General features: G+C 32.5%; 1 protein-coding gene across 1 annotated transcript in view; it reads right to left on the bottom strand.

The window, feature by feature from the left end:
• The window catches only part of LOC115876884 (Kv channel-interacting protein 1-like), a 209,975-nt gene extending 194,256 nt beyond the window's left edge, over positions 1 to 15,719 (bottom strand). The window contains exons 1-2 of the mRNA XM_030892912.1: positions 15,578 to 15,719; positions 9,990 to 10,257 (exon numbers count right to left, since the gene is read on the bottom strand). Of these exons, the coding sequence (XP_030748772.1) occupies positions 9,990 to 10,257; positions 15,578 to 15,589 (280 nt within the window). The 5' untranslated portion in view covers positions 15,590 to 15,719. The remainder of the gene's footprint in view (positions 1 to 9,989; positions 10,258 to 15,577) is intronic.
• Between the last annotated feature and the right edge of the window lie 4,753 nt (positions 15,720 to 20,472).

Below are 20,472 nucleotides of genomic sequence, written 5' to 3'. Positions count from 1 at the left end.
CCCGCACATGCCCATTTAAGCAATTTTTAAACGTTATCAGAGGTTATTTAGAAAGAGCGCTTGGTGTAATTGATCCGCAAATTACGTCAGGCGGTAACGTTATTAGCGGGTGTTGCGTTAAAAATTGACTCGCGCATATCGTAACCATGATAAGGTACGCGTAAATACTGGATGACGCTAGTCGGTTTTCCGATATCTCTCTAATAACTGTGCCGGTCAGGCGCTGTGCACAATTTTAGAGGCCATAAGTGGGCGTGCTATGTGCTCAAACTAGTAACCTAACTAGTGCCCGATTCCGAAAATTGGAACCACGAAAAACAATAAAGAAAAAACAAAGATAATAATCTGTATAATCTGTGATATTAGGCTATACCGGGTAAATCCCAATTTAGGTAGCTTTGATTGTACTTTAAAAATCGTTCCTTATTTCTAAAAAATGTTAAATATGTTAAAAATCTTACATTTTAGTCATATACTTCTCTTATAAAACTCACCTTTATTTTTCCCCCAGAATCCGAAAATCAAGATAGAACTTTGATATGTAACTTTTTTTGGAGACACCCTGTAGAACTCTCTATATTTTTAAAAAGTGCTCTGAATTAACCTACATATGCTCACAAAATTTAATTTCAGTACAAATTGTCGTTCTCCTTGGAGCCTCCGCGGCGTATGAGAGGGCGCCACCCTGTATTCTGTGGATAACAGATTTTGTAATTATTTAAATTTATAGTACAACGCGCAAAAATATGTGAACAATTTTTTGTGACGTGGCAAAAACTTTTTTATTGGAAGTTAAATCGGCAATCATTGCTTGATTTTTGATTTAAATTAACTTGGGAATAGTCAAGAGAGACCGTAAAACCAATAGAGCGGATACGACAAAAAAAACAGGTAATAGATGTTATCCACAAAATCAAATCCCTCAAGTGGCAATGGACAGGACACTAAGCAAGAAGAACGGACAACAAATGGACCACAAAAATTACAACATTGTACCCACAAGGAATTAGGAGACCTAGAACAAGACCCCTGAGATAGGACCATGATATTAGGAAATTAGCAGCGATAACTTGGGCCTGCATAGCCAACAATAGACAACCAATGGGACCAACTACAAAGAGAGTATCTAAATACTTTCAGCATAATTGGAAATTGTTGAATAAGCTGAGAATGATGATGATGCTGATGATGTACAAAAGAGGCATCACTGTGTCACATTAATGGTAGAACATTATGATGATGTAAAAAAGAACAGTTTCAACCAAAAAAAAATGGTTAAAATTTAATCAGAAATAAATTTTGATATAATTCCTTAAAGATAATTAAATAATTACATGTGGCAACGCCGCGTTTCTTCTTTTTGCGCTTCTTCGCCGGTCCCATAATCAAATATGAAACTAATGGGAAGCGATCGGTGCCGTTCTTCTTCCTCCTTTTTATATGCACGATATTTAATTGAAAAATTCCGATAATTCACGTGTATAACGGCACGCCAACACCATTTTCACCGTTTTTTTTTCGTCTTTTTCTTCTGTTCATTCTTCGTTTTGCCGACCGCAAGCTCCAGCGACCGACTTCTCTTAAATAATTACTCTTTATTAGTTTTATTATTGTATGTAAATTCAGAAAAGCGTTTTTGCTCGGGACGATTAAATTGGTATTTGTTTTTGTTTTTCCTTTAACCCGTATATTAAATATGTTAAGAAGAATAAAAGAACATTTGTATGTTTTATAAATAAGTGGAATTAGAGTGCTCTAATGTACAGGGTGGGTCAAATTTGAAAAGACGCTTTTAAAGGGAAACACCCTTTCCTATAGAAGATAGACGAAAACTAATATTAGTGCCTGGAGCTCAATTTTTATTAAAAATATGATGGTGAAAACCGCACATCGATATCTGTTACCGTTTATGAATTATGGGGTGCTTTTCAAAAATATGCATTTTTAACAAATCGCTATAACTTTTTTGCTATGGAAAATTTTGTATTTTTGTGAAAATATTAGAATTTAATGGTTTAAGTATAATTTTTTTAAATTAATTACAATAAATTTTTTTAAATTTAAATTTAATAATTTAAGAGTTATCAACAGAAAAATTAATTTTTTATTTGGGAAACCCTGTATATTTTTAATTAAGTGAAAAGAACTTAAAATTGCCTTTCCAAAAATATAGCACACTTGATATTTTGTTATAGTCTCCTGGAAATACAGAATTTTTAAAAGATCGCCACGTTTTAACTAGTAGGCTTTGAACCTCTTATTGATGACGTGCCCCTAATGCAATGGAACTCTTAAAACATATTTTTCCAACATGACTTTCATTATGACACCTCCCCCACCCATAATGAAAGAAATGTTAAAAATTATTTATATCACAATTATGCAAACTCAGGGATCGGAAGAGGTGGACCAATTGCATGAGCCCCCTCAAAGAGGCGGTACGGGAGAACTTTTCTAAAATCACTTAAGTGTATGGGGTAGTGTATTATGAAGTTTTAGTTTGCGTAATGTAAATCGTAAAGAACCGTTTAATAATATATTCTATGTTTTTAGAGTAAGAATACCATGTTAACTAAGTGAAATTAGCCAAGAAAGAAAAGAATTGGCTATAACTATAACTCTGTATCTAACTGTAATTTTTCGAAAAACATATATACCTATATCGCCGAAAATAAAAATGGCGATTTCCATGGAAGTCATACAATATGGTCGTAATTACAGGTTTAGAAAATCAGAAAACACAAAACTCATTAGGTAAGTGTGATGATTATCTACAATTTTGTCTAAAAATAGATTATGCAATGGAATTAGGGACAGTTTTAATATAGCCAAAAATTTTGTCGAAATATCTAGTGTTGATAAACTTTTCTTAAAAAAACTGAAAGACGCATATTTATGACCCTGCAAAACTTCAATTATTTCACCATTTAACTGACTCTCTATCTCCAGGTAGCTTCCGAGGATAAATTCGTAGAGAACATCAGAAACTGACCTGTATAGTATTTTGAAAACTAACTATTATTATTTGACTAGTTTAATTTGATTAATAAGGCTAGATTAATTTAATTTCAAATAAATTTATTAAAGTATTTTACAATGGTCGAATTGTATAATTGCCAGCTTTTATAGCATATCTAATAGATAAAAAGTAACTGGTCGATTAGTAACCAATTGGCACAGTCCATGTAAAAATTCATCGATTTTATTTTTCTGTTTTCATTGGTAGCTTCAAAATTCAGAGTAACTAAAAATATTTTTTTTAATTTAAAATACAGAGAAGACCGTCCTGCCATCTAGTAGTCTCAGTCCATAAACGTCTTCTTAGGGTTCCCAGCTACTTTTAAAAAATTATATACAAGGGTATTATGGCTATGAATGGGTCTGTCAGCGGAATCAAAGTTGCATTTTTAGGTACCACTCCACATTTAAGTCACCGGTGCATTTTTATAAATGTATTTCGATATTATGTACTAACATCGTGAACTGAATCATCCGGTTAACAGTTACATTTTAGGCCCTATTAGCGGACCCTCGCCGCGGACAAAGAGATTCCTTCTGCAGTTCGAAACGGGGCACCTAATTTGTTATTTAATCAGCACAATAGAGCCATTGATAGGCGCTTTTTTAAACAAACCGACCGTCTATAGCGGGCGCAAGTTGGCCGGTGCTTGGCCCATTGAATCTCTACGGATGCCTGCGGTGCGTGAAGTTTACAAGCATCGCCAGACAATATTCTACCGTTGCGCCAGCAATAATGCAACTGAACGAAGTAATACCGCCCCGAACATTATATATTATGAACAATTAAAGTAAATACTACGAGTAGATACGATTCACGTTATTGGGTTTAGTTCAAACTGTCTGAAATTTCCATTCCTGATCGATTCCGAAACAGGATCATTCTGGAGAGATTAGGAGCCGATCCGCACTATAATCACGGTTTTGATTTTGCACAATCTAATTATGTTTACATTACCAATTTGATTTAGTTCCCGATTCAGTCTTCAACTCTCAACAAGGTAAATAATAGCACAGATTAGGTATCCTATCAGTATACAGATAAAAATCTTGTCCCTAATTCGTGGTACGAAAATTGTTTTTTATGACGATGTGCAAACGAGTCAAATTTCCTGTGCGCAAAAATAAACTCGCGTAAAATAACAATAAACAGCGTAATAGAGAGATATCGGTAAACCGAATAGCGTGCATGGACGTTAATAAGGCCAGGTGTTATTTCCTTTACGTGAGGTGGTATTAACTCTCTTCATTTATAGTTATCGGATCGGAAAGAATTCTGATCATCTGATCGCGTCGCGTCCGGTATTTAAACTTAACCTAACTTTGAATTTTAAACTTTGAAATTGTTTTGTTTACTAGGTATTTTAAAACTAAAGGGCTAAAGTGCTTATTTCCAGTGCTTTATTGTTCAACGTCTGCCAATGGGTTTAGGACAACAAGCAATTCTCTTAGAAGGGCTAAATCGTCATCTGCTGTAAACCTAAGACTCTTTATAGGTTCTGTAGTATTGGAAGAGGTGGAATCCATATTTTGGGCCATATTTATTTAGTAAAACTAATCCCAGCTACTCAAATATCAAATTACCTAATAAAACTAAAGCTTAATAATTCATTTCAATTCAAACATAACCTAAAATAAAGATCTCGCCGGCCGGCTCCGATTGTCAAATACCCGCACATGCCCATTTAACAATTTTAAACGTTATCAGAGGTTATTTAGAAAGAGCGCTTGGTGTAATTGATCCGCAAATTACGTCAGGCGGTAACGTTAGCGGGTGTTGCGTTAAAATTGACTCGCGCATATCGTATCGTAACCATGATAAGGTACGCGTAAATGCTGCATGACGCTATTCGGATTTCCGATATATCTCTAATAACTTTGTGCCGGTCAGGGTTGTGCACAATTTTAGAGACCGTAAGTAGGCGTGCTATGTGCGTAAACTAGTCACCTAACTGGTGCCCGATTCCGAAAGTGGGATACGAAACAATAAAGAAAAACAAAGATAATAATCTGTATAATCTGTGGTAATAGTTAACAATAATATATTAAATAATCAATAAATAATCTCCAATGAGGGAATAAAAGCACAGCATCCTCAAAATCGTATATTAAAAAATGGGTCAGTTGATGTTTATTTTTATAAAATAATCTATACAGGGTCCGGCAATAGTGCTTCGGGCATCTGTAGCTCCTGGAATAAAGAACTTGAGAACTTTTGTTTAAGTGCAAACTGAAAGTATGTACTAGGATGTATTTCAGAAAAATATTTGACTTCTATAAGGTTGTGAAGGTGCTCAAAAAAGTGAGGAGTGGAATAAAATGATTTTTAAATGGAACATCCTGTATTTATTGCATTTTTGTCTTCAGATCTTCATGAGAAATATATATTTTTATTTATTAATATCTGAAATTATCGAAATATATTTACTCATATCTTAGTATTATGTAAGTTAAGTAAATACTTAAATTTGCTATAAATATGGTAATTGTAAGCGCACAGGATGTTCATACTTCTACGCCGAACTTGACTATTCCTTACTTAGTTTCTCTGGAAGTATTGGATATTCTGCCTGGTGGTGTAGAGGTAGAGCCCTCGTTTACCAATTGCACCAGTTGATTATTTTAACAGGTGGTTTGAATCTTGCGGCAGGCATTTTATCAGCCGATGATTTTTAATAAAAAATAAAAACAGTTTCCGTTCCTACGTCGATTCAGTCTTAAAGCCTAGTTGACACGGTCAAAGTGTACTTGGATTAAATAAACTTTGACCGTGTCGACCAGGCTTAATGAGTACTTGGAGTTTACATCTTAAGATAGCAAGGCGGTTGCTAGTGCGTAGTGCTTGCCACACAAATGTAGCCCCACACTTGCCTAGTATACTAAACTATACTCTAGTATAGTAAGCTATACCTTGCCACTTCAAAAGCGTGCTATATACGGAGTATAAGGCTACTGTTATTATTATTATCAATCGAATTTACAATTTTCTCTCGGTATTGGTTGTCATATGATATTTTTGTCATGCTTTTGCCTTAACTTCTTTAAACTTTCCTGTTAGTTACGAGTTCTATATAATATGACCTTAACAATGGACGAAGAATTCTCATTTAGACACTTAAGTAGATCGGGAATTGCCTAGACTCCGTTACGTGACATAAAAGTTATCTTAGGTTCCAGAATATTCTAGTGTAAGTAAAAATGCCAGATTTACGGGCTATTTTATTATATATAAATATTTTATCACTTTTAATACCGAGACGGGTGAACATAAACGCAATAGTTTGTAAATTCGTTTAATATTCGAAATGCTGAATTTATGACCCAATGTCGTAAATTATCGGTTATGACACTGGGGAAAAGTGATTTTTAAACTGCGTAAAAATAAATTGTATGATTTGTTACAAATTATATAGATAATGAAATTTTCTTAAATCTAGTTTTCTAGTTGTTCTTTTTATTAAAAATGTATTTTAGAATTTTTAATCGATTGATGGTTTCAGCATCGGTGCTGAAACCATCAATAAAAAGAAATAAATCCTTATTTAATTACAAAATCCAATAAAGGGATGAATTCTAAGCAAAAATGTTCTATAACATTTTTCAGAAAATTAATATTTTCGAGTTATTTAGGATTAGAAAATATTGATTTTCATCTAAAAACTGTATATTTTTCTGCAATTTTTTTATAAATAACTCAATCTTGCGTTTTATCATAAAACTACGGAAGCTGGAGGACAGTATGTATTTTTTAAATTCAACCGGTTGATTTTTACACTCAACTGATTGACATAATACTCAACTAGTTGAGTTTCTAAACTCAACCGGTTGACTATATAAACTCAACCAGTTTACTTTATAAACTCAACCGGAGTTTCTCAAGCATTCTAAATTATTTCCGTAGATTATTTCTATTCCACTCTCACATGTGTAGCGCTTTCGTGCACATGTATACACGCGCTCTCCTCTCGTGAAGTCCTAACATTGGAAAATATGTATAATAATATAATAAGTCCTAGAATAATATAAATAAGTCCTAGAATTGGAAAGATAACATGGAGCAACCACATTTGAATAACGCCATTAAATACTACTTTTATTTGGGCTTACAAAATCATGAAATACTGTTGTTCCTTCTACAACCGAACTTCACTATTAGTTTTACAACGTTGAAACGACGTCTGCGGTATTTGAATTTATATCGGAGAAAAAATTATGCTCCACTACCAAATATAGTAGATTTTATCAGTGAAAAAGTGCTTTCTTCAAGTAAACTGCATGGATATAAATGGATGCACAGAAAATGTTGGCAAGCAGGACTAAATGTTAGACAGAATATTGTTCGTAATGTGTTGAATTCTATCGACCCACAAGGTGTCTCAACAAGAAGGAGAAAACGACTCCAAAGAAACGCGGAATAAAACAGTCAGATTGAGTTGTTGTCCTTTTAAGCTTATATTTTTATTGGAATACATCGTGATTTGGATAATTAGTTGTGTTATTTTGGGAAAAAGTGACTAAAATCAATTCAAAAGCTTACATTTATATGCAATAATTTACTTAGAACACGAATGTTCAGGTGAAAGCAATACTTTTTGAAAGGTAAAGCAAGGTAAAGCAACATGACAGAAAATTAAATGGCATATGAATGAGTGACAATTAGATAAAATCAGCCTTAATCACATTTTATTTTCCTCATCTATCACTGTCAATCAGTACCGCATTTGCTGGCACCTTTCAAAAACTATTGCTTTTACCTGAGCATTCGTGTTATAAGTAAATTACATATAAATCCATAACTATTTAAATAAGCAATGTTGTGTTATGCATATTTAAATTCAAAAAATATAGCTTTTAAAAGTGGGATATTACTGATATTAATCTACTGTGGGTGTAATGTTTTGTGATTGCAAGTAAACATGTAAACAAAACAGTCACTACCAATACTGATACTACAATGAGCCGCGTGGTTTAGATTCTAAAGTCAACCGATTGAGTTTATAAAGTCAACCGGTTGAGTTTATAAAGTCAACCGGTTGAGTTTTTAAAGTCAACCGGTTGAGTTTTTAAAGTCAACCGGTTGAGTTTATAAAGTCAACCGGTTGAGTTTTTAAAGTCAACCGGTTGAGTTTATAAAGTCAACCGGTTGAGTTTATAAAGTCAACCGGTTGAGTTTATAAAGTCAACCGGTTGAGTTTTTAAAGTCAACCGGTTGAGTTTATAAAGTCAACCGGTTGAGTTTGGAAACTCAACTAGTTGAGTATTAAGTCAATCAGTTGAGTGTGAAAATCAACCGGTCGAATTAAAAAAAAAATACATACTGGTCCTCCAGCGCTTCCGTACAAAACTCATATAAAGCAAAAATGAAGCTTTTGGAATAACGAATCGACTCATTTTTTGTTGTTGACCGTAGGTGTAGTAATAGCCGAGTTATCACTCTGTAAACTTGATTCTTTATTTTTCGAAAACTAAATTGCAACCTGTTACCGTATTACCGTAAAATAATGGCGAAAGAACACATTTTTCGAATGAATATGGCCGTTTTTAAAGTGCTTGAAAAGACTAAAGTGCTTAAATGTCTTTTTTTAAAGGTCTTTTCAAGTTCGTAGTTCAAAAAATGTCCCCTAATTTTTTCGGAAAAAAATTAACAACAAAATCTATGACTAAAATCATAAAAATAAAAACTATTAATTGGTACAAAATTACATGAGCTACAAATTAACATCTATAGTTGAATAGTCTTGAACTCTTCATTTTTACGAGATTTTTGGGTTTTAAGTGCTCAAAGAAGGTGGTCCTTACATGCAAGTTAAACTAAAAAAACGTAATATCTACGAAATAAAGAGATCTAGAGAAAAATTGAAGGATAGCAAAAATATTGCAGAAAAAAGACCTTCAATTTTCCTCTGTTGCATTTTTTACGTATCTTGCTTAGTTTTTGAGATATGTCAAAAAAATTAATTTTTTTAAACAAAAAATAATTTTTTTTCATTATTTTCAACTTTTTTCCAAATTTAGGTATTCTAAACCGCTCGAACTTGCAGAGTCAATTTTTAGTATCTAAATTAAAAAAAGCTTAGTTTTTATTTTTATGATTTTAGTCATAGATTTTGTTGTTAATTTTTTTCCGAAATAATGAGGTGACCATATTATTTTTATCATAACTCCGCGAGATTTTGAGCTACGAACTTTTTTAAGAAAGCATTTAAAAGGCCTTTTCAAGTACTTTAAAAACGGTTATATCCATTTTTTTGAAAAAATGTGTTCTTTCGCCAGTATTTTACGGTAAAATGTTGCAACTTTCTGAATGATAACTCGGCTATTATTACACCATAAACAACAAGCAGGTAATCAACAAAAAATGGATGGTTTAGCTATTCCAAAAGCTTCACTTTTGCTTTATATGAGTTTTACGATAAAACGCAAGGTTTTCGAGTTATTTATAAAAATTGGCAAAAAATATGCACTTTTTAGATGAAAAATCAACATTTTCAATTCTAAATAACTAGGAAAATGTTAATTTTCTGAAAAAATGTTATAGAACATTTTTTGCTTAGAATTCGTCCCTTTATTGATTTTTGTAATTAAAATGGGTGATTTATTTTTCACCCCCGAGAAGGGGTGGTACTCACCCCCAGGGTGGGAACACACATCGTTACTATGTAACATTTGTTTCTTACATATATCTCTATTCACTGTTAAAATTTCAGGTAAATCGTTGCAGGTGTTGAGAATTCGGACCCTAAAACCTTTGCTTACTGGTCTACGATGAAATAAAGATGAGGTAATTGCATATTAAAAATATATATTTTTTTTTCATAAATTAGTCCAGTAAATAAGAACGCGAAAAGGCTCAAGTCTCAGCGTAATTAGTCGACCTTGACTTTTAGGGCGGATTGTGTACGAATTAGTAGTTTTCGATATAGTCCGTCTCGAGGATCCTCGAATTTTCTCTCCAAGTCTTAACGGCTTACCTAAGGCTGACTTGACTCCCGTCCACGCCTCTCTGACGTAAGTGAAAAATCTTCTGTGCAACGGTCTCTTCGGCAGCCTCTGCTCTTCCTCGTCGTCGTCCGTGAGTTCTTGCTGCGCAACGGATACCTCTTGCAACGGCTCGAGAACGTCGTGCTGCTGGAAACGGCCTCGGGATATTACGGACACGGTCGGTTGCTGCTCTAGAAGGCCTGCGCGGTTCCGAGTTTGGTTCGGTTTTTGGTGTTGCTGGTCACGTTGACGTTGCACCTAGCAAAGCAGGGGGTTAGAGGTTAGAATATTAGTGCTTAGCAATTAGTAAAGAATACAAGGACCAAAAACAGCTGAGACTAAATTGTTACTATTTGTCTTCAGACAGTATCGTGCCGGGGGTTAACATAAAAAAATTGGAATTTTAATGGTTTCACAAATATATTTTTTTCCAGCGGTTAAAAAATAATTTATTACTTACTGCTACTCTTATTAGAGACTTATTTAATTATGCATAATATATACAGGGTGGTCCGAACTGTATTCCGGAAAATTCGGTAGCATATTCTGCAGACAGGGGCGGATACAGAAATTTATTTTAGGGGGGCCCGGAATATATTTTAGGGGCGGGGGGTCAAATAAAAAGTAACGTAGAATATGCTTTTTAGAGCGCCATTTTTAACCCAAAAGCTTAATATTTAACCCAATTTATAGATTTTAGTATCTGTATCCGCCACTGTCTGCAGATAAAAATAAGTAAAACAATTCGTATAAATGTACGTCCGAAAATGTTTTGGAGATACAGGGTTTAGAAGTTTCATTTTATTTCGATTTTTTTCCTAATAATTTCTCAAGTAACGTCGATATTAGGAAGGAAATTGGTACCTGGAAGTTTTTTGACATGAGAAATTTGATTTTGATGTCGTTATGACTCTTATTTGTAGGGGAAGCCACTTACATGTGTTTTAACTGTTTTCAAGAGTAACAACTTTTCGTCCGTACCTGTATAAAACTACTGAGTGAAAAAATATACATTTCCGTGATTTTTCACGTAAAATACTCTTGGTAAAAATCACTACAAGCAACCGTTCTGAAGATATTTAGAATGGAAATAGTCAATACATATCATTATTGACTAAAAATAAACATGTTTAGTAGATAATTAATTGACTGAAATGATAAAATTTGGGAGCTTTTTATTTTTCTTCAAAAAAATGGCAATAAAACAGTTTCTGTTGGACTTTTGGCACAAAAACATTTCAAATTTATGATATCAGTCTAATAACTCTTTAGTCAACATGTTTAATTTATGTCAATGATGACAGGTATTGATATTTTCGATTCTAAATATCTCGAGAACCATTATTCGTAGCGATATTTACCAAGAGACCTTTTTACGTAAAAAACGTGGTAAATTGATATTCTTTTACTCGGTGGTTTTATACATGTACGGATGAAAAGTTATTACGCTTCAACCCTGTTAAAAATATGTAGGTGGCGCCCTCTACAAGTAGGAATCGTATTGACATCAAAATCAAATGTCTCATGTCGAAATACTCCCAGACACCAATTTTCATCCAAATATTGACGTTACTTCAGAAATTATTTGGAAAAAATCGAAATAAAAATGAAGCTTTTGCACCCTGTATCTTGAAAACTAAGCATTTTAGGACATATATTTCTATGACATTTTTTACTTATTTTTATCTGCAGAATATGCTGCGGAAGTTTCCGAAATACAGTTCGGATCACCCTGTATATATATTTATTTAGATTTTTTTGATAAATATTTCGCCTACACCTATGGTGGATGCTGCTTCTTAGGCGAAATCATGCCAGTTAACTATAAACAAAACTAGTTTGGACTATTATGCACCACATGTTATGACATATAGTATAATATCAGAAAAATGTCTATGAAATTTAATAAGATAACGCTAAAACACTGGAGGGGGCTGTTTATTTATCTGTGAAACGTAATTCCTGGCTCTTTCTTATCGTTACGGCTTATATATTTGACAGCTGAACATATCATCATTGTAATAAAATTTATACAAAGTTCAGTATACGCTCAACAAACTATTAATAATTGGTAAATTTGTCCCTGGTCACACATCCGTTGTTTCCAAAAAATGGCATCTAATATTACAAATTTTGCATCAGCTCGTATATGCGCGTTACACGATTTTTCCGATATTCCATCGTCCTCGAATTTAGAAATACCCTGTATAAAAAGCAACATACTTATTTTTCAAATAATTTATTTAATTTTGAACAATTCATTTATTATTTAGTTTGTTGGTTGTTTATAGTATGATAGGAATTTTATCAAAAATAAAATTATTGAATAAAAATTACTGACAAACTTGAGATAGATTTTTATACTGTGTGTTCAACATTCTTGGACGCACTTAAAAGAAATCAAAACTAATTTCAATGATATATTTTTGAACTAAACCTAAGAATTTGATAATCAAGTTTTAGAACGTTGCTAATGGCTATTAAACATACTAACAGAGTAACTGTACTCTTGATTCAAGGAAGTATTTTTATCCGAGTATATGAAAAACTAGCGTACATGAAAATAAACTTCTCCTGAATGTGTTTTTGTAGACTAAACTTCCGATGCTTTATAAATTCGTTATTGAGTAATTATTTTTTATATACTTTTCTCTAACATTATATTTAGGAATACTTTACTTAATATGTTTAAAGTTATTCCTGTCAGGGAATAATGAATGCATTTTTTACCTTGTTTATGAAAATAAGTATAGAGTATATTATATTTTTAAAAATAAGGTAAATAAATTAAAAGAAATAATATACAGGATCTATTCACATCATTCTGACATGAGTATTGTAGTAGATTTTAGAAATTGTCAGTGATAGGATCGCTGGAGGACTACTAAAGCCACAATTTAAAGTACTTTCAAAATGTACAGAGTGTGTTTTTAAAGCAGCAAATGTACAAAATATTGCAGGTGCTAAAACCGACAATATAGCTAGCCCATTTGTTTATAAAACAAAACTATTTAAATCTCTGCAAAAGAGTATACCGATTAAATATACCACCATTATTTCTCCCCAAATATTAATTAATTACATACTTAATTGTGTTGGTTAATAAATTATTCTAAATAAATGTGGTTGTATCAGGAAATAATAAGTTATAAATGTGAACGTCGCTGTTGTTATAAATAAGCATTCGTCAAAAATGAAATAAAATTTATAAGGTGTTACTTTTTACCATATTGTCTAATACATATACAAAACAGTTTTTTACTAGTCTTCTTTACTTAGTCTGGATTCATATTAGTTGGCCTTCTTTTACGAATATTCAAACATTTTTTTTTCATTTTTAAGGAAATAGAAGTATACTATATAGACAATATTAGTATTTGTGCTCTTTGAAATTTTGTTACATATTTATAAATACTCTAAAATGTCAATATTCCATATGTATATGGATAAATAGAGGTCTAAATTATAAGAAAATGCATTTTCTGAAATCTTAAAGAGATAGGTAAATGGTGTAGCAATACAATTTGATAAATTAAATTGAGCAACTGATTTATAAATAAAATATACCAGGGTCTATTTAAATTACACAAGTTATTGCCGTTTAAAAACTAGATTTTTAAATTATTTAAATTAAATTTTTTTAAACAAAAAAAAAAAAAAAAAAATTTTATTATTGCAACACAAAAATTTAGTGAAATCTTCATTACAATATCTGGTTTAAAAAACTTAAATACTCTTAGAGAAATAAACAATTAAAATTGTTATTGCATTTTTCACAAAATTGTAAATATTTCAAACGGTAAGGTTTCAGTCGTACGGTTTACCTTCATTTTGAATCGTAAAATTAAAATGTAATAATATATGTTAATAATAATACTCCATTAAAAAATACAACTTTGATATTTTTATTTATTTGGAACTACTCTGTACCTTTTAAAAGTAATTTTAATTTTATTAATTATGTTTATAGTAACTTTTCTCCAACGATCCCATCATTCACAACTTCTAAATATCTAATTATTTGGCTACAATACTCCGAATCGGATGAGGTGAATAACCCTGTATATGGTATCCCATTTAAAGATACATAAGTTTGTTTTCGATAAGTTATAAATAACCGAGATACAAAAGGGCATAAATAAAATTTTAAAATTCGTCCTGTATATTTAGAACAAAGAGGGCTAAGAGCAAAATCTGTGTGTAGCATCTAATTTCATAAAGTAATACAGTAATGTGAAAACCGCATCTTTGAATCTCTACTCATAAACGGTAACTCTTTAAAACACAGGAAAATGGGACACCCTATATATTTGAGTGTTTCAAGAAACATTTTACCCTTTTCACTGCTTGTACTCCATCCCCAGAGTTAAATTATGGTACATACTGGAACAACTTGATATGGATGAATGTCTCATAAATTTAATTAAGGTGCTGTACAACAACACAGCTCGTGTTAAGGGCGGTAACAAACTTTCTGAGGTAATTTTTACAACTAAAGGCCTTCGACAGGGATGTCCTCTGTCGTCTCTTTTATTTAATCTGTATTTGGAAGTGGTTCTTAGGGACTGGAAGAAGAAGTGTGTGGGAAATCAGGTGGTCATAGCTCAAGATGCTTACGACCTTGAATTCATGATGAGCAGGTAAATTCGGCATACACGGAATGGGGCCTTACTGTGAACATTGATAAAACGGAATATCTAGTGACCAATTCAGATGATAAATTTGACATTTTTATTACTGACAATGTAAAGCTCAGACAGGTTGAATGGTTTAAATATTTGGGGGCACGTATAACTAGAAAGGGACTGGACAAAACAGAAGTATCTGCTAGAATAGAATAAGGGCGGAAGATTATAGAAGCACTAAATGGCATCTGGTGGGACAAAAACATAAGACCAAACACAAAAATACATATTGGAAGAGCCCTAGTAGAGTCGGTAGTAACTTATGGGTGTGAAGTTTGGACCTTAAAAGCTGAATAAAAGCGAGCTTTGAATGCACTCGAAATGGACTATTTGAGACGCAGTGCGGGAGTATCTAAACTGGACAGAGTTATGAACGTGGAAATCAGAGCCAAAATGGATGCCACACAGACAATAGTGGATAGAGTCGAACAGAGGGGGCCTTAAGTGGTTTGGACACTTGCTACGCATGGAACACTAAAGATGGCCCTACCGTATCTACAGCTGGTCACCTCCTGGAAAAAGGAAACGAGGACGGCCTAGAAGATCCTGGAATGAGGCCATCAGAAGGGCAATTGAGGACCGTAACTTGGAAGAGGAAGATGTTCTTGATCGTAACAGGTGGCGGTTAGGCGTGAGGATGCGACGTTAGTTGCGACAATCCCTGGAAGTATATATACATATATACATAGAGGGAACGACAGGACAGATATTATAATCTTTTCAAAGGCCACCGTGACGCCGCTTTTTTAATGATGCCATATGATAATATCAAGATATGTATAGTTTGTCAAAACGTATGATAATATAAAAATAAATTCATAAACATTATCAACATAATTTAAATCTTCATACAAAAAAAATCTTCCCTAAAAAAGATATAAATTAATACATACCATTGGGTACATTATGTGCCCCACATTTTAAAGCCGACCATGCTTTGTTTAGTTGCGTATGTTATCGCATTTTTCTTAACGCCTTTTGTAGATGTTAGTTCTGATGAGAGTTAATAAAATGTAGATTATCTGTTGTTAGACTATTGCGAGCAACCTGAAAAGAAAAAAGCGAGCAGTTAGGGGTTAAGTTTGTTAGAACAGATAATATAAAACATATTATTATTATTATCAAAAGTAGTAATTAGTAATCGAGATTTATATTAAATTTATTTATGATGGAATTAAAAATAAAACTATTTATGATAAAAACAATAATTGGATATGTGGAAACTGTGAAGAAACTGTCAAACTATTTCGTTTGGAGAGAATATTTTTGTCTTTGTTAATCCGTGGTGTTATGCTGTTTCATGATAATATATTTATTCAAATATTTCTAAAAGTTTATACCGGGTGTTGCATCGTCGGACGAGACATAGGAAATCCCATGTAAATTTTAATTTTAATGGGGTCAATTATTATTAGCTTCCCTAATTATTTTAGAGAATAATTCTATTTGGAGTTTTATTGTAGAGCACTAAAACCCACATTCAAAGAATAACTTTAGATATTTTGATTAGCTCGTGTACGAGTTATCGCCGATTTTTTTTTAAATATTTCTCCTTTCTTATGGCCTGTATTTTACTTATGAGCACCAGTCAAGATAAAAGATAACTGTCAAATGAAGTTGTCATTTCAGAAATTTACCTATTTGCTTTATTATTATTGAAACTCATTCCTACATCGGAAATCTTAAATGTATTTATAAGTAAATTAATATGAATTAAAATAAAATAAAGTAATCAATTACAAGGTTATTATAAAGTACTATTACAATATTCAATAACTTATTAATTTAGGTACTATTAAATTGTTAGGAATTTAGGATTTAAGAAGATGTTCAAATATTCCTCCATCGACTGCTGGACAATAACCCAGGCGATCATAAATTTCTCTTCTTACATTCGCTAGTTGGTAAACTTGAAATTCTATTGCATTCAGCGAAATAGCATTTTAACTCGTCTTGATTTGAGTATTTTTTATTCTTGTATATCCTGTTTTTAAATGGCCCCAGAAAAAGAAATCATTTGGCGAAATATCAGGAGGCCTTGCTGGCTAATTTACTGTATGATTTAGGCAAATAATAACGTTTCGGTTAAAACTATTGTCTAAATATTCCCGAACAGCCAGGATACTATCTGCCGGGCAGCCATCCATTTGGTACCAAACTTCCTGATTTTCTCTAGCGGCATCATGTAGATCAGCAAAATAAAAACACTAAATCACCACAATACACCAAAACACTTTTACTTTTACACTGGACGCGCGTTTCGCTAACCATGTTAGCATCATCAGCAGATGATTATAAACTAAAGTACAATCTACAAGTTGAGATGATGCTTTAGATGCATATGAAAGCATCAGAATTAATAAATGTAAAGATAGTATGAACAGAGTCAACGGTCCAATTCCTTCAAGTTCTTTGTTCCTACTACTCTAGTGGCGGAAATCTAACTGTTACGCTCAGTTGGTTTTGACTCAGTTAGCAAGATTTTGCCACGCCCACTTTGTGCCCACTGAGCGAGAGTATATAAACGCTCAACTTGTAGATTGTACTGTATTTAGTTTATAATCATCTGCTGATACTAGCATGGTCAACAGCGCATAAAGTGTTACAGTGTGTGTTAATGTTTTATTACAATGTAGCCTCTTCAACCCTCAACTGTAATGTAAATCAGGAAAAATATGATTTTCGAGTAGTTCCAAATAATATTCTGCATTTAAGTTTCGCGTAATAAATAATGGCCCGATAATATTGTGTCCGAATATCCCTGCCCAAACATTTACTTTCTGTGGATATTGCGTCCTTGTTTCGATAAACCTGTGTTGGTTTTATTTGTTCCAATATCCCGATAATTTTGAACGTTGGGTTCATTATTTAAGGTAAACGTGCATTCGTCAGTAAAGAAACATATGTTTTTTAAAATCCCTATCCGTGTTTGCTCTTTCATTCATATCAAAACGAAACACCTGCCGCCGTATTTTGTCCCCATCGCTAGCTCTTTATGCTTTTCATATTTGAAGGAATAATATTTATGTCGTTTCAAAAGAAACGCTGTAGTGTGATCTATTCTATTTCATCCTCAAGTTTCCTTGTGCTGATCTTTCCCATCGTTCTCTTCCATGCACAATAAAACTTCCAAGTTGGTATCATTTCTTGCATCTTCTCTTTGTTCCTGCTTTGCTTCACATCTGCAGTTATTTATTAGGGTACCTTTGGTCTCAAATCTCTGGATATTCCGTGCGATTGTAGATTTTGTAGGTATCGGTCTATTCGGATACAGAGCAAACATGTCCGACACCTTTGATAACTATTTCTTTGATAATACCATTTAATCATCAATATTTTTTCTTCGGTAGTGTAATTCATGGCCTAATATTTTCGATGTACGTATGGAGTTTTAATAATATTAATAAAGCACTAAATAGAATTTCTGAAATGACAACTTCATTTGACAGTTATGTTTATGGTTATGTTTTACCTTGACTGGTGCTCATAAAAATAAATACAGGGCCATAAGAAGGAGAAATATTTAAAAAGAAATCGGCGATAGCTCGTAAACAGGCTAATCAAAAATATCTAAGTTATTCTTTTGAATGTGGGTTTTTAGTGCTCTTCAATAAACCTAAATAGAATTATTCTCTAAAATAACTAGGAAGTCAATAATTGACCCCGGCCAAAATTTACATGGGAATTTCTACTCCACTCGTGATGCAACACCAATATATTATTTAATAAAAAGGTAGTGTCTTTGCATCATATAGTAGACTCTTCCTGTTGATGCATATCGTTGTCTACCTTCTCTTACGCAATAGATCACAGATCAAATTGACAAATTCTATGTATTTATTAGTACTGGGTATGTATTCTAAGTTATGTCATTCTCAGTTCTTCAAAACGTCCAGAATATATAGAATAAAATAAAGAATGGGACGGAACATGGGAAGTAGACATGGAGGAAGAATGAACTACAACATGGAATAAATAAAAATGTCTATTTTGGCCTTTTTAAAAAACTGTCCTGGAATCAAAACTATATCAGGTACTTACTTTAGATGGTCTATATTTACTTTGTTATAAGTATTATTAATGGGAAAACCCGATTAATTTCAATAATCCAGTACTCGAGTTTCAAGCGATTTCAATAATCGAGCGATCACTCGAGCAAAATATCGCTAGTATTCCAAAGTACGGGTTTTCGCCTGTCGCTTGTTGTCCTCGTAACGTCAAGCAGTAAGTTGCCTGTGCAGAGCACATAGGTAATATTCTTTCGGTGGTGAATGGCAAGTAGCAAGCAACGAGCGACGAGTAGTTCGCTTGGTTGGATTTATTTCACAGCATTGTCGATGTGGGTCGTAAAATTTTGTCACTCAGATACGCAAACGTATATATATATATATATATATATATATATATATATATATATATATATATACACACGTATATATAGATACGGATAACGTCGTATAAATTTGCTACCTACAATGTATGTAGAAAATTCGCTCGACTTTTTATCGAGTATGTCACATTAAAATCGGATTTTAATTTATTTCATTCTAGGATCGCTTGCGTCCGTCGCTCGTAACTCGTCGCTTATTTGATGTCGGTTATTTCAATAATTTACTAAATATCGTAATCTTAAATCTACAGGGCGGTAAAATTTAAAAAAAAAAAAAATTTCTGAAATATAAAATATTTTTGTTTCTTTAAATGGATCACCCTGTATTCCCTGTATATTATTTTTTTTATTAGATGAAGGTAAAAATAAATATTTATTTCTTGTATTTATAGCATTTCAAGTTTTTTAACGGTTTCACAGATCCTGGCGTTATTATTTCATATAGCTTTTTCAACGGTAAAATACGAGAGAAAAATCAATGGGGTGGCTTCGATAAAAATTTACTGTGGAAAATGACATTTGAAATATAAAACCGCGAATATCTGCGAAACCATTAAAAATCTTGAAAGAATCTAAATACAAAAATTATATATTTTTAATTCTCCATCAATTAAAAAAATAATATACAGGGCGCTCCATTTAAAAAAAACAATAAAAGTTATTGTATAATTTAGAGTATGGAGTAACCATCCTGTATGATTTAAGATTACGATATTATAGCAATTACAATTTATTTAATACAACTTTTAATTAATACAACTAATACAGTTTTGGTACCAGGTATGTTCTTGTATTTTTAGTATTTTTTTAAAGTTTGAAAAAAATATATTTTTTTATTTATTTATTAATATCTCTGAAACTATCGAAACATATTTACATATCTTAGGATTATGTAAAGTGATCTGAAAGGAAGCCAAAAATTCATAATATACGGGGTGTTCTATTAAAAAAATCAAGCACGATCCACTCACACTTTTTTGAGCTAGGTATCCAGTAGAAGTTAAAATATTTTCCTGAAATACATTCTAGTGCATACCTTAGATTTGAACTTAAACAAAATTCTCAAGTTTTTTTTATTCTAGGAGCTACAGATGCCCGACACACTATTGCCGGACCCTGTATGTGGGTTATTTTTTCACTTATACAGGGTGGTCCGAATTGTATTCCGGAAACTTCGGCAGCATATTCTGCTGATTAAAATAAGTAAAAAAGTTCGTATAAATGTGTGTCTTAAAATGCTTAGTTTCGGAGATACAGGGTGTAGAAATTTCATTTTTATTTCGATTTTTTCCAAATAATTTAAGAAGTAACGTCAATATTTGGATGAAAATTGGTGTCTGGCAGTTTTTGTACATGAGAAATTTGATTTTCATGTCAATATGACTCCTACTTGTAGAG

The sequence above is a fragment of the Sitophilus oryzae genome, unplaced genomic scaffold, assembly GCF_002938485.1.
Source record: "Sitophilus oryzae breed Bouriz unplaced genomic scaffold, Soryzae_2.0 scaffold_1059_pilon_pilon, whole genome shotgun sequence".
Classification (NCBI taxonomy): Eukaryota; Metazoa; Arthropoda; class Insecta; order Coleoptera; family Curculionidae; genus Sitophilus; species Sitophilus oryzae.
The sequence above is the reverse complement of the archived record's forward strand: the minus strand, read 5'-3'. Positions and strand labels throughout refer to the sequence as shown.